Source organism: Clupea harengus, chromosome 3, assembly GCF_900700415.2.
Source record: "Clupea harengus chromosome 3, Ch_v2.0.2, whole genome shotgun sequence".
NCBI classification, from domain to species: Eukaryota; Metazoa; Chordata; class Actinopteri; order Clupeiformes; family Clupeidae; genus Clupea; species Clupea harengus.
The window spans coordinates 25,787,908-25,802,456 of record NC_045154.1 but is presented as its reverse complement, the minus strand read 5'-3'; the positions used below and the strand labels follow the sequence as shown (position 1 = coordinate 25,802,456).

Below are 14,549 nucleotides of genomic sequence, written 5' to 3'. Positions count from 1 at the left end.
GTTATTTTGACATTAGTTAAGTTATTGAGCTACTGAGAAATCGCGTGGAGCTAAGCATCCATGCGGCTGCATCCATGCTAGCATCCTAGCTCCACAAAGCCACCGTAAACACAAAGCCACCGTATACAGTCACAGGTATCATAATCCATAAATTAGCCGCGTCGTTGTTTAAGCCGCGAGGTTCAAAGCGTGGGAAAAAAGTAGCGGCTTATAGTCCGGAAATTACGGTACTCTTATTTCCCCCAGTGGGAATTCTGAGGTACTGAACCTTGACCAGATCTAGTTTATAGCGCAGAGTGTACACAGGTTTCCTCTCTTTCCACTTGCTCGCTCTCTTCCCAGTAGAATAAATGGTGACTGCGGGCACAGACAGAAATAGAGAGGACATTTGTTTGGTGGTGCGGAGAGCCACGCAGGGGATGATTTCTGGAACATTCTGAGACGGGCTGGGAGTGTTTTATCGAGCTTGAGCGACCACATGGTAACAAACCAAACACAATGACTAAACAGAAAAGTTTCACACTCCTGAATGATCCACACTGCGTGCTGAGCAGAGGGACGCTTGTGGGATTGAAATAACTCAGCGACACGTAAAGTGTGAATCGCCACAGTTTCTGTGTGTGTGATTGTGTTTTTGTGTGTGTGTGTTTATGTTTTTGTGATTGTGTGTGTGTGTGTGTGTGTGTGTGTGTGTGTTAGTTTTGTGTGTGTGTGTGTGTGTGTGTGTGTGTGGGTTTGTGTGTGTGTGTTTGGGTTTGTGTGTGTGTTTGTGTTTTTGTGTGTGTGTTTTGTTTGTGTGTACATACATGCGGATACAGGGGGAAGTGCAGGTTCTTCCTCAGCTGAGCCACAGACGATCCACACCAGTCCTCAAACACATGAAGATTCACTTGACCTTTGAACTGCAGAGCCAGAGGGAAACATGGAAAGACAGACAGACAGACAGACAGACAGACAGACAGACAGAGGGGGATGAGAAAGAAGATACTTTCATGAGAGCGTTTCATCTGTATCATATGGTCACCTCAGAAAAAGATAACACAGAGCTGTGAGTGTTTCATGCTCTCTGGAAGGAGAGGAGGTGTGTGAGGATAACACACCAAAAGGACACAGATGTCCAAATCTACCACAGGAGAACTGGCAGAATCATGACCCTTTAACTCTTACACTTTGATTTCTCTCTCTCTCATACACACACACGCACACGCACACGCACACGCACACACACAGTTTGTAGGCTAGTGTGTACCACTCAAGCCACTAAAAACTATTACACACACACACTCTCACACACACACACACACACACACACACACAACTATCACCCCATTATCTTCAACCAGACTCTACAGACACACATTTCTAAAATTCCAGCCTTTGTCGGTATATCGGGCAAAGCACCTCACCTGTCTCAAACACACACCTGCACACACACCTCTCACCGCTGGAAGACTGTGAAGCCTATGAAGCTTCACTGGAATGTGATAAGGAGCCCTTCTCCATTACAGCAGGAAAAATCCCAACAGTGAAAACAGACTGAAGCTTACTTACATATGGATTTAAATACAGCCGTCTCACTCACTCACCTCAACACCACACAAACAACTCAACACCACACAAACAACTCAACACCACACACCACACACCTCTGTGTGGAGTTTGCATGTTCTCCCTGTGTTCACAAGGGGTTTCCTCCACTAAGAACCCCAACAGAAAAACATGCAAAAAGAACAGAACACTCCTGTCCGTCCCTGACCGAGACGGACGGTTCACTTGGTCCCCGGGCGCTGAGAAGCTGCTCACTGCTCCTGGAGGATCCTGGAGGAGGGACGATCCGGGATGGGTTAAAGGCAGAAGTCGAATTCACGGCGACCTCAGGCCTGTGTGTGTGTGTGTGTGTGTGTGTGTGTGTGTGTGTGTCCTGTGTCGCCTCCATATATAACACGTGTGTGTTGCAGTGAGTCGTTTGTGCAATAAAAAAACTGACAGCAGTCAGCCTTGTTTGTTTGTTTTGAAACACACAAACAACTCAACACCACACAAACAACTCAACACCACACAAACAACTCGAAACACACAAACAACTCAACACCACACAAACAACTCGAAACACACAAACAACTCAACACCACACAAACAACTCGAAACACACAAACAACTCGAAACACACAAACAACTCAACACCACACAAACAACTCGAAACACAGCTGCACCCCATTCCTTTCCTTTTGTTTGTATGCTCTTTCACCTTCCTTTTCAAAATCTTTAATTTTTCTAATGCACTTAACATTTTCTTTTAATGCATGTTGCCTTTTAATCTATAATTCATCTGCTCACTTGTAAAGCACTTTGAATTGCCGTTGTGTATGAAGTGTGCTATAAATAAACTGGCCTGACCTTGCCCTGCCTTGCCTTGATGTGTGTCTGATAACAGTGATACTAATGGTGTTCTAAGAGAACAGGGCCGTGGAGGGAAGCATCTGAATAACAGCGGTGTGTAGAGGGAGATGCAACACAATTTGGTGACCTGGCTGGGGCACAGACTGGAAATCTGCCATCCATCTGTGCTTCCACCCAGCTCTCCCTGAACATACACACACACACACACACACACACACACAAACACACAGACACACTCTCTCTCTCAAACACACGCAGGAACACACACACTCTCACACACAGACACACACACAGACTAACTCTCTCTGTCAAACACACTCACACACACACACACACACACACACACACTCACACACACACACACACACTCTCTCTGTCACACACACTCACACAGACACATACACACACTCTCACAGAGACACCCCGAGTGGCGTGAACTTGCTGGTGCAGAGAGCAAACACAGCAACAAACACATCGCTGCGTTTCAGCCCTAAAGGTTAGAGGGAGACATGAAAACATTTCAGGCCCAGTGCACAGCAGCCCCTCTCGGATCTCCCCCTGCACTCCAGGCCCAGGCTGCTGATGGGCCACGTCACCGCCAATTAGCTTCAGCTAGCACTAGAGCCTTGCTACGGGCCGAGACCATTCTCTCAGCCATGGCCCAGTGGGCTATGCTAAACCACCTCCTAATGTCACTTAAAGAGCACTTTATGAATAAGACATGAATGTCTAATTGGACGTGCCGTTCCTATGGTGACTGGTCTTCCATATGCATGGCCAGAGGGCTATGCCGGAGTTGAGGTATTGATTAGCCTTGACTGGGAGAGTTTTCTTGGTGCCACTAATTCCTGGAGATCAGAGGCTAAGCTTGACGCGTGTGTGTGTGTGTGTGTGGATGTGTGTGTGTAAGTGTGAAAGTGTGTGTGTGCCTGTGTGTGTGTCTGTGTGTGTGTGTGTGTATGTGTGTGTGTGTGTGTGTGTGTGTGTGTGTGTGTGTGTGTGTGTGTGTGAGTGTGTGTGTGTGTGTGTGTGCGTGCGTGCGTACGTACGTGCATGTATGTGAGTGTGTGCGCGCGCTCTGCTGTGCTGTGCTGTGCTGTGCTGTGCTGTGCTGTGCTGTGCGCTGCTACCGCTGCTTGCTGCTCTGACTGAAAGGAAGGCCTGAAGAAATACATTTTGCTAAGACAGCCTAAGTGATTCTATCTCTCTGTCCTTCTGTCTCTCTCTCTCTTTCTATCTCTCAGCAACCTCCATTTCCTCATTTCTCTCCTCCTGTGTCGTCAGTCCATCTGACTCTATTACTCTCTCTATCTATTGCTCCATCTGTCTCTCAGCCAATCTCCATGGCTGTCTCCATTTCGCTATTTCCTATTTCCATTTCCTCATTTCCCATTTTAAAATCCCCCCAGATCTCCCACACCACTCACACACACACACACACACACACACACACACACACACACACACACACACACACACACACACACACACACACACACACACACACACACACACAATCTGTAAATACGCATAGTGTCTGGACGGTGAGCCATCCCTGGTCTATTTCAGTCCTGTCTTTAACATGTCACATCACTCGGGACCTGGGAGCCTGGCCTGTGTTTGTGTGTCAGGGGAAATCAACGATACCTGGTCACACCTACACAAAAACACTCCATATACACCTACACAGTGGCAGATACCACACATACAAAAACGTACACACTCAGACATGGTCTCATACACAAACACACTGTTTATACACAAACAAACACACATGCACACACACACACACACACACACACACACACGCGTGCACACACACACACATACACATACTACATGGACACACACTATTCACATACCAAAAGCCCAAGAACCATGAGAATACTGAAATGAACACCACTCAAAGAGCTGTGTATATCTAATGATCAAAGAGAACACTTTCTTAATGTTTTATTCATCACGTAGCAAACCCGTCCATCTCTAAAACTCTGCAACCGAGTGTCTGCCCCTATAAACCCTGCCAATCCCTTATCGTTTTAATCACATGGGACTATCAGGTCAGGTCTCTCGGGTGCTGTCCTCACACACAGGGTCTGCTCCAACATTACACACAGCTACCCGCGATGTATATCCCTCCCGCTTCAGTCCTGCCAATCTGGGTCACAAAGATTATCTAAGCCTGGCTTTGGACATCTATATATAAACACTGTCAAACCCCTTTGCTAGACTTTCCTGTTTCTTTTTTTTTCTCCGACGTTTAAGTACCAAGATTTTCTATGGCTTGGATTTCTGTTTTGTTTTGACATCCGGCCTCTTTATGCGTTACACTGCCGCAGTTTACTTCCTTTTCATTATTTATTTTCTTGCATCTTTTCCCTCTTTCTTTTTTGCCCCGCTGCCTTTATACTTTCGCCTCCTCCAGCTTCTGTGCGTTGCTATTCTTCTCATCTCTGTCCATCTTTCTCCCCATTCTGAACTGGTTCACAGCATCCGACTAATCTGCTAAAAGCTTTGCCGAGCGCCAGCAGGGGCCTTCTGGGTGTGTGTGTGTTGAAAAGTGCCCCCCCCTTCATTCAACAGCTCCTCCCACCCCCCATCTCTCTCCTCTGCCTACTGGCTTTTTCTTGTGTCTTCCTGTATGAAGTCTGTGGTTTTAAAGAGCTGGTCACATTGCTGGTCTCGGTGGGACTGTGTTAGCGACATGCTGCCAGCTGCCTGCTTGCTAACGCTGGTGCCAACCACTGGCACCCTCTCTTCTGCAACTACACTGTGGAGGCAGCAGTCATGTCTGAGAGACCACTAGGCTCTGCCTCCTCACTCGTTTTTTCATTCCTTTTTTCCCTCTTTCATTCCTTCTGCACCATCTCTCCAGCTCCCTCCCTCTCATCCTTCTCTCTCTCCCGCTGCGCCTCTCTCTGTCCCTCCTGCCCTCTTTCTCTCCAGCTCCCTCCCTCTCATCCCTCTCTCTCTCTCCCACCCTCTCTCTCTCATCCCTCTCTCCCGGTTGCCATCAGCACCACACAGGCATGGGCTCGGCAGGCAGCATCTGCTCTGCTTCCGTCCACCTGTAACTCCTCCAGCGCTGCTGTCAGACCCCCAGCCTTCCCATCAGGCTCTCTGAGCTGTCAGAACCACAGCCAGCACCAAACTCAGAGGCAGAGGCAGAGATAGAGGAAGAGGAAGAGACAGAGGCCGAATCAGAGACAGAGGAAGAGGCAGAGACAGAGGCAGAGGCAGAGGTAGAGACAGAGGAAGAGACAGAGACACAGGCACAGGCAGAGGCAGAGGAAGAGACAGAGGCAGATACAGAGGTAGAGGCAGAGGAAGAGGCAGAGGCAGAGGAAGAGACAGAGACACAGACACAGGCACAGGCAGAGGCAGAGGAAGAGACAGAGACAGAGACAGAGACAGTGACACAGGCACAGGTACAGGCAGAGGCAGAGGAAGAGACAAAGGCAGATACAGAGGTAGAGGCCGAGGAAGAGCCAGAGACAGAAGAAGAGGCAGAGGCAGAGGCAGAGGAAGAGACAGAGGCAGAGGCAGAGGCAGAAGAAGAGACAGAGGCAGAGGCAGAGGCAGAGGCAGAGGCAGAGACAGAGGCAGAGACTCACTGGCAAGTGATCTAGTTCCCAACAGACTTGCCTTGGAAGAAGCACACACAGCACAGGTGGCACTGATAAAAGCCAGCTAGCTCAGTATTTTGGCAAAATGTTTGGAAGCTGTCCTATTTTTGTGGGGTTTCTGTCAGGGGGTTACAAAACTACATAGTGAATAGCCTTAGAGTACCTTAAACAATAAAAAAACAATAAAACCCTGCAAAAGTTGCTGGTAGCGATGTCATAGGCCATCAAAATTAATTTCAGGATGCTACGCGACACACACATAAAAAAAAAAAAAAACGGTTAAAACGTATATTGTTGCATAAAACATGAACAGATTATTATATCTGCACCCAACAAGTAATAATGATAATAAAAGTACAATGTAAAAAATGGGAGATTGGTAGGATTTAGTTATTTCTAATGTATCAGTTAACATGAACAAGTAGTACAGTTCTGCACCAGCTTAATTTCAGTAATTGCAACTGACAACTTAATACCAGTGGGGACATTGTGGGCTTATATTGAGTTATTGAAAAAATGTGGGAGGATTTAGTAAAAGTATGTCTCAATGTACTTAATGTAATGCATTACATGAATACGGCATACAGTTTGCTATAAGAGATTTAATAGATTAGTTTGTTCTCTAATGTATTAGTTAACATGAACAAGTACAGTTCTGCACCAGCATAATATCAGTAATTGCGACCGATAACTGAATACCAGTGGGGACATTGTGGTCTCATATTAAGATATGGAAAAAAGGGAGGAATTAGTACATTTATATGTCTCAATGTACTTAATGTAATGCATTAAGTTAATGATACATGTGGTCTGGTAGCTAAAACCTAATAACTCTTTTTTTTCATTAAAGCAGTGGGTAAATACTCAAAATCCATCTTCAGCGATGCGTTATTTAAATGTTCATTAAGCTACATCAATTTATATATCGTTTATACGCTACGTTTATACGCTAATTTATCACACAGCTTCCACACATAGCCAAGCCTGTTTCGTGTCTGCGGTTAATGCAAACTCTCCGGTCAGCCTGAGGCTGAGGCTGCCCCTCTTTGAACTGGGCTCCTGCTGTCTGGCATGCAGCCTGCAGTGCGCTAGCAAGCTGGGTTCCTCCCGTCAGGCCAGGCGCTACTGGGGGCTAGCCTTTCCTTCATCTCCACTGTAGACGTACACATACTGTAGATGTACAATGCAATGTGTATAGGATATTTTTTTTCTTTTCACTGCAGCTTGTGATCTTTTCCTCAGGACTCAATCTCAACACAGTATAACCCCTCGCTGAGCCACAGCAGACGTTTCTTAAAGAGTTTCTCGGATGGATTTGATCCTGTGAAATAATTTGGTATAAGAAAGACGACAGCCTGGCAGAGAGAGAGAGAGAGAAAGAGAGAGAGTGAGAGATAGTCAAAGGCGCTGAGAGAGAAGGAGCACGAGAGAGATGGAGAGAGAGAGAGAGAGAGAGAGAGAGAGAGAGGGAGAGAGAGAGAAAGAGAAAGAAAAGAGAGAGTGAGGGCTGAGTGAGAATATAGTGGTTTGCTATTCAGGACACTCAGTCAGTGCTAAGTGACACAGAGGCACTTCACACACTCCAGCATAGCGCGGTTACCATCAGGCACAGAAATCACTCTGGTATTCACACACATCCATCCGGTCATTCACTTCACTTCCTGACACTACAATACTGACGTGCTCTTCACAGCCCTTCCAATATGTCACACTTAACACAGGCATTAAGGCATGCATAGCATAATAATGATCCCAATATGTCACATGAACTCAACGCACAGTACAGTACTGTACCCACTCAGAGAGTCCATAACTCAATTATTTTTCATAATGGTGATGGGTCCTGCGTAGAGGACTGAATTCAGATAATAGTCCAAATTCAGTCACGTACATTTCACTGAACTACAGATATAGTGATTGTGCAATAGCTCATCTCCTTCTTTTTCACTTCAGGGCTTGTGGAAAGGTTAAGGGCGCGTCTTTGAAACATGCTCCCAATCATGACTGCCAGAGGTCTCTTTTCAGCGTGAAGTGTGTGTAATGTGTGTATGTTGGGAACATCATCTGAACGTCACAAAAAAGTAAAGTGATGAGACGGAAACTCTTTTCAATCTCTAGACAAGGGTTGGGTGTACGGATAACTCCAGGGGAGTCTTCTAAATACCTTTTCTGATTGGTTTAAAGCCACCCTTTTTATATCTATTATTATATTTATATATATTTATATAAAAATAATTTATCGCAATTATTAAATTAATTCATAAACAGGGATGTAGAGTTTTTCATGTAAGATATATTACTACTCATTCCACAGGCTACTGAATGGGCGTGATATGTAGCATAGCAGGACCCATCCTTACACTGGAAAGGGGGTTCTAGTTCTGGGGGGTTTGCCTGTGGATGCTGTGAATAAAACAGCAATCAGACTCTGCAGTTATTCTGTTTCCTCTACCAACAGGACCCCCCCCCCCCCCGATGCCCAAAGAGTCAGGAAAAGTGAGGGATAGGGTTGAGATGAAAGAGGGATGCACAGCTCAACAAATATCTCAGCACAGACGTTTCTCTTTCTCCTCTCTCCCTCAGTCTCCCCCTTTCTCCCTCAGTCTCCTCCTCTCTCCCTCAGTCTCCTCCTCTCCCTCTGGGCTCCTCGGGAGCAGAGGGGAGGGTTCTGCACCGTGCCCCGATGCAGAGGGGAGGCGCCGTGCCTGGGTGCCCACGCTGCAGAGGGGAGCGGCTCTGTCTGTCTGCTGCCAGTCAGCGGCTGAGATGCTCCAGTGCGCTTGGCCGACCCCACCGCCTGCAGGGCCTATATTTAGCCCAGAAGGCACTTTAATTGCAGAGTGTGCTGCTGATGGGACCTGCTCCCCTCTCAGAGCAGATGAGAGGAGAGGAGAGGAGAAGAGAGGAGAGGAGAGGAGAGGAGAGGGGAGGAGAGGAGAGGAGAGGAGAGGACAGGAGAGGAGAGGAGAGGAGAGGGGAGGAGAGGAGAGGACAGTAGAGGAGAGGACAGTAGAGGAGAGGAGAGCAGAGGAGAGGACAGGAGAGGAGAGGAGAGGACAGGAGAGGAGAGGAGAGTAGAGGACAGTAGAGGAGAGGAGAGGAGAGGAGAGGAGAGGTGAGGTGAGGTGAGGAGAGGAGAGGAGAGGAGAGGAGAGGAGAGGAGAGGAGAGGAGAGGTGAGGTGAGGAGAGGAGATGGGAGGTGAGTTGAGGAGAGGAGAGGAGAGCAGAGGAGAGCAGAGGAGAGGTGAGCAGGGAGGGATGAAAGCATGACATTGGAACAACCATGTTGAGAGGCAGCTGTGCGCATACACATACACACATGCACACACACACAGACACACACACACACATACACATACAAATACACTCACACCTTCTCACACACAAATCATACACAGTATTACTTTCTTACTCCTCACTCATTCCATTGCCCTGATCAAATGTCAGGGCCTACAAACAAACTATAACCTACACTGCACTCAAACACACGCACATGCACGCCAGACACATGCACACATTAGTTATCATACACACACACACACACACACACACACACACACACACACACACACACACACACACACACACAGAGACACACACACCACATATATTACTGTAAGTGAGAGGATATGCTGTGGTTTGCTGGGCCCTCTAGTCTATTATTTCTGCAAAGTACTCTGAGTTCACACTCCACAAATGTCTCTCTGTACCCTCTGATCCATGGAGCCCCACCAAGCATTGCCAAGTAAAAAGAGAGAAAATACACACACACACACACACACACACACACACACACACACACACACACACACACACACACACACACACACACACACACACACACACACACACACACACACACGCCTATATGACAGAGATAAATGGCACTGTGCTCCAGCAGATGACAAGCAGTCGCGCCATTTGTCACCCACAACCCCGCTGTGTGTGTGTGTGTGTGTGTGTGTGTGTGTGTGTGTGTGTGCGCTTGTGTGTCGAGGGGGGAGGTGCAAAGATGTGGTTGCGCTCTGCGTCTGAACATCTCTGTACTTCTAAGGCTTGCCTCCATTCCTGGACGCAAACGTGGCGATGATGCTGTTCAGACCTGGCAGATCCGCAAATGGAGCAGCGCCGCTCCCCAGAATAGCCAAAAGAAAAATGGAGGTGAGGGGGTAATGGAGGAGGTGGAGGAGGTGGAGGGAGTAGTGGAGGACGTGGAGGGAGTAGTGGAGGAGGTGGAGGGGGTAGTGGAGGACGTGGAGGGAGTAGTGGAGGTGGCGCGTCATCTCCTCCACCGCTGAGGCTCTGCGGCTTCACACAGATAAAGGAGAGATCATATTCCATCCGTGACCTTCTATGACCTTCACACAGATAAAGGAGAGGTCATATTCCATCCGTGACCTTCTATGACCTTCACACAGATAAAGGAGAGATCATATTCCATCCGTGACCTTCTATGGATTGGCAGCAATTTCCCATGAAGCCTGTCTCTCAATTTCCCCTCCTCTTTATTCCTAGCGGGCACATATGCACACACACACACAACACACACACACACAACACACACTCACACAACACACACACAGCACACACACACACACACAACACACACACACACAACACACAAACAACACACACACAGACACACCCAGCAGGCCACCCCGGCTGTCATCAGTGGGCAAGGGTTCAGAGACCGGGCCCATTTAGAGGAGGAGAAAGATGGGTTGCGCAGACACACAGAGATAAACACAGCCATTCAGAGAGAGAGAGAAGGGGAGAGAGAGAGAGAAAGATAGATGAAGAGAGAGAAAGATTAAGAGGGGGAGAGAGAGAGACAGAGACAGAAAGAGAGAAAGATGAGTGTCAGATAGAGAGAGAGAGAGAGACAGACAGAAAGAGAGAGAGAGAGTGACAGATAGAGAGAGACAGACAGAAAGAGAGAAAGAGAGAGTGACATAAAGAGAGAGAGAGAGACAGAAAGAGAGAAAGAGAGAGTGAGTGACATAAAGAGAGAGAGAGAGAGACAGAAAGAGAGAGTGACAGATAGAGAGAGAGAGAGAGAGAGAGAGAGAGTGAGGCACGAGGTGAGGACTGTGAAGGTCGAGACAGTTTTGTGAGAGGGTTGACCTCGTCTAAGGCTGCCCCAGCAGTGCCCTCTTTACATCACTCACCTGACACCATGTGCTTCTGTTTGTACATCCACCACATGCTGCTATCAATCCACTTCACTATGAGGCAGACTAAAGAATGTATAGAGGTTTAATTCAAACCAATGAGATTCATATAGTGCTATATATATATATATATAGAGACTCCAGGCTCTTAGTAATTACCCAAACACCCACATGTGCAATGCTATGGTGACACTATCAAGGCATGCAGACAGCTCTTTAGTCAGCTTGATGGGAGTAAAGGTTGAGAAATACCAACCTTCTTGATAATGAGTCAGTAAAATGTTGCATACATAATACACATACACAAACACGCATACACACACACAGAAACAATAATTTACAATTACGGTTAATTAAGAAGAATGGCATATTTTGATGGAGCGGGCAGCATGTCTGATATGCTAATGGCGCTAGCCCTGGACGATCGTTGGCACCATCGCCGAGGCCAGAGGCTGAGCTAATAAGTGAAGGAAGTGGACGCTCCGTCCCTTTCCTCTCTTTGCCAGCAGCCGCCTCATTAAACTGTAACGACATTTGGCAGATGGTGGCACTCGGCTCTGGCCCGTTGTTTGATGTGCCACCCTGATGGAGGCCAACCTGGCGCTGGGGCCTGCCCCTGCCCCTGCCCCTGCCCCTGCCCCTGCCCCTGCCCCTGCCCCGGCCCCACGCCACACGCTCCCCTGCTGCACCTGCCACCGCAAAAGGGGGCAATTCGTGGGGAAATCTGCACTAATTGCAGCTCCTCCACACAAAAAACCAGAGAGAAAAAGAGGAGAGGAAGACCAGATGAGTGAGTTTCAGGAGACACTTCTCAAGAGAATCTATCTTACATTGTGGGGAGGAACAGCTTCTGCTTCAGCGTAAGTGTGTGTGTGTGTGTGTGTGTGTGTGTGGGGGGGGGGGGATGCTGAATGCATCAGGCAGCTCGATCATTTGGTTTTAATTGTACATGCCTCCACAGCAGATGGATGCCACTGATCTGCCAGTGGGATGTTATTGATGGAGGTGTTGAACAAAGCCTCTTCCAAGAGAGGAAACAAGCCAAACCACTGCCCAACTACACACAATGTGGAGAAGAATTTCATTCAATTTTGATTCCGCTGCTGAAAATGAGGATGGGCGGGAAGCAGCAGGGAGACTCGCCCTGTTTGATTGGCTCCCCATCTGCTCTCTGGCCGAAGGCCTCCGATCTGATTGGCTATCCATCAGCCACTTCCTGTAGGCCACTTGTCTAATTGGCCACCCATCACGCGTGCCAGCAGCAGGCCTCCCACCCCCAGCACATGCCTCTCTTCTGCCCCTGCCCCGTACAACCCCACCACACCCCCGCCAGCAAGCGCAGACATTTTCGGAGGTCGATGCAGCTGCCCGGCAGCTCGCATCTGTGACCGTTGACCCCAGGGCCCAGTTAGCTGTCTGAGCTCGGCTAATCCAGTGGTATTTCAGCAGTGCAGGGCCACGGGGCTGGCCTCTCCAGCTCAACACTCACTCCTCTCGATGCTGGGCACCCTCCCATCACACACTCACACACACACACACACACACACACACACACACACACACACACACACAAACACAAACACACACACAAACACACACACACCCTCCCATCACACACTCTCACACACACACACACACACACACACACACACACACCCTCCCATCACACACTCTCACACACACACACACACACACACACACACACCCTCCCATCACACACTCTCACACACACACTCTCATCACACACTCACACACACACACACAATCCTTACACAGAGCCTCAGCGCACTGACCTTCAGTTAGCTTTAGGGCAGTTAGCTTCAGTGAGTCTCTCACTATCTTACACACACACACACTCGTTCTCTCTCTCTCTCTCTCTATTCTCTCTAAGGGATAAGGGCATTAGAAGTTTATGAAACCCATTGAGGGCACAGGTTCTCTAGAGGGATTAACTCATGCTATTGAGAGCGGTATTGTTCTCCAGTCTGACAAGGCCAGCCCCCCCCCCCCCCCCCACACACTTAATTTCACTCCCCATCTTCCCATTACTTTCACAAACTTTTTTTTCATATGACTGATCGACTGCCACAATATTGAATGTCAGCTATGTCAGGGACTTGCTATTACACACTATGTGTTTCCCAAGATCTCTAATTTTAGATCTATTGAATTGACAATAAAGGAATGCTCGGAGCACTGTCATTACAAGAGTAGCTCCCTTGTGTGCCGTACCTCAGGTTTCCATGGCAACTTCTTCTGCCTCTGGGTGAGAGACTTCCTGATTTCTGCCTGGTCTCTGCCGCTGACCCCCATCGCATTGGGCTCATCCTCCTGCATGGAGAAGAAAACATGTTACAATTGGGTATGTGTGTATGTTGGTATGCAGGTGTATGTGTGTATGTGTGTGTGTGTGTGTGTGTGTGTGTGTGAGTATGCACAGGTGTAATTATAGATATGTGTGTGCATGAATGTGTGTATGTGAGTGTGTGTGTGTGTGTGTGTGTCTGTGTGTGTGTGTGTGTGTTTGTCTGTGTGTGTGTGTGTGTGTGTGTGTGTGTCTGTGTGTGTATCTATATATGCATGCCCATTGCCTCTCTGTCAGTCTGAGTAGTTCTGCCTACTACAGAAGCCAAGGCCTGTGAAGGGACGCTCCATTTAGGGCACATTTGTGGGTGACAAGTGGTGTGCCAACAGTGAAATGGCTATGCTGGTGTAAAATATCCCCCCTTTTGACATCTAAGAAAGAGGATTTCACCTCAATATAGGATCATTTCCTTTGCCCTCCCAATGGTGCAAGTAGTGTATCAAATTAAAGAGGGAGGTGCAAGCTCAAATCCCTTACCCTTTTCATAGCTAACACACTTCAAAACTGGCTAAATAATTCATGCTTTAATAGTCATGTTGCCAAAACACTTCTAAGGTCCTCTAAGATCTATCTCATCTTGCAGGAGAAACCACGAGTTCTCCTTCCAGTGTGTTTCGTACGCTTTACTGAAATAACAACTTCCCTCCACTGGGAAAGCTCCTGTTTTTGCCTGCTGCAAATGGCTAGTAGGTCCCTCAGGACCGATGAGACTGTTTTTAAAATTGTGGCGAGTTCCTTCTCTCTTTGTGGGAGCTGCAAAAAAAAAAAGGCTCCTCAGCCAAGGTAGGCTTGTCTCGAGCGAGCGCCTTTCAACAAACTTCAGAGCAGAGAAGGGGATTCGGCCCATCTCTTTCAAGAGCAGCACAGTGCTTTCAAGGCAGAGCCAGACGGAGAGAAATAAAATATACATATTTGAGGGGTGGGGTGGGGGTGGGGGGAGTGAAATGATGGGACGACTGGAAATCTCTTCATTTCCTTTCTGCTTT

At 47.8% G+C, this 14,549-nt stretch overlaps 1 protein-coding gene across 2 annotated transcripts in view; it reads right to left on the bottom strand.

Annotated features, from left to right (window-relative positions):
* b4galnt4a (beta-1,4-N-acetyl-galactosaminyl transferase 4a) overlaps positions 1–13,546 on the bottom strand; it is a 63,862-nt gene extending 50,316 nt beyond the window's left edge. For both annotated transcript variants that reach the window (XM_031565175.2, XM_031565176.2), the window contains exons 1-2: positions 13,431–13,546; positions 807–902 (exon numbers count right to left, since the gene is read on the bottom strand). In XM_031565175.2, coding sequence (XP_031421035.2) covers positions 807–902; positions 13,431–13,535 — 201 coding nt within the window. In that variant the 5' untranslated portion in view covers positions 13,536–13,546. The remainder of the gene's footprint in view (positions 1–806; positions 903–13,430) is intronic.
* Between the last annotated feature and the right edge of the window lie 1,003 nt (positions 13,547–14,549).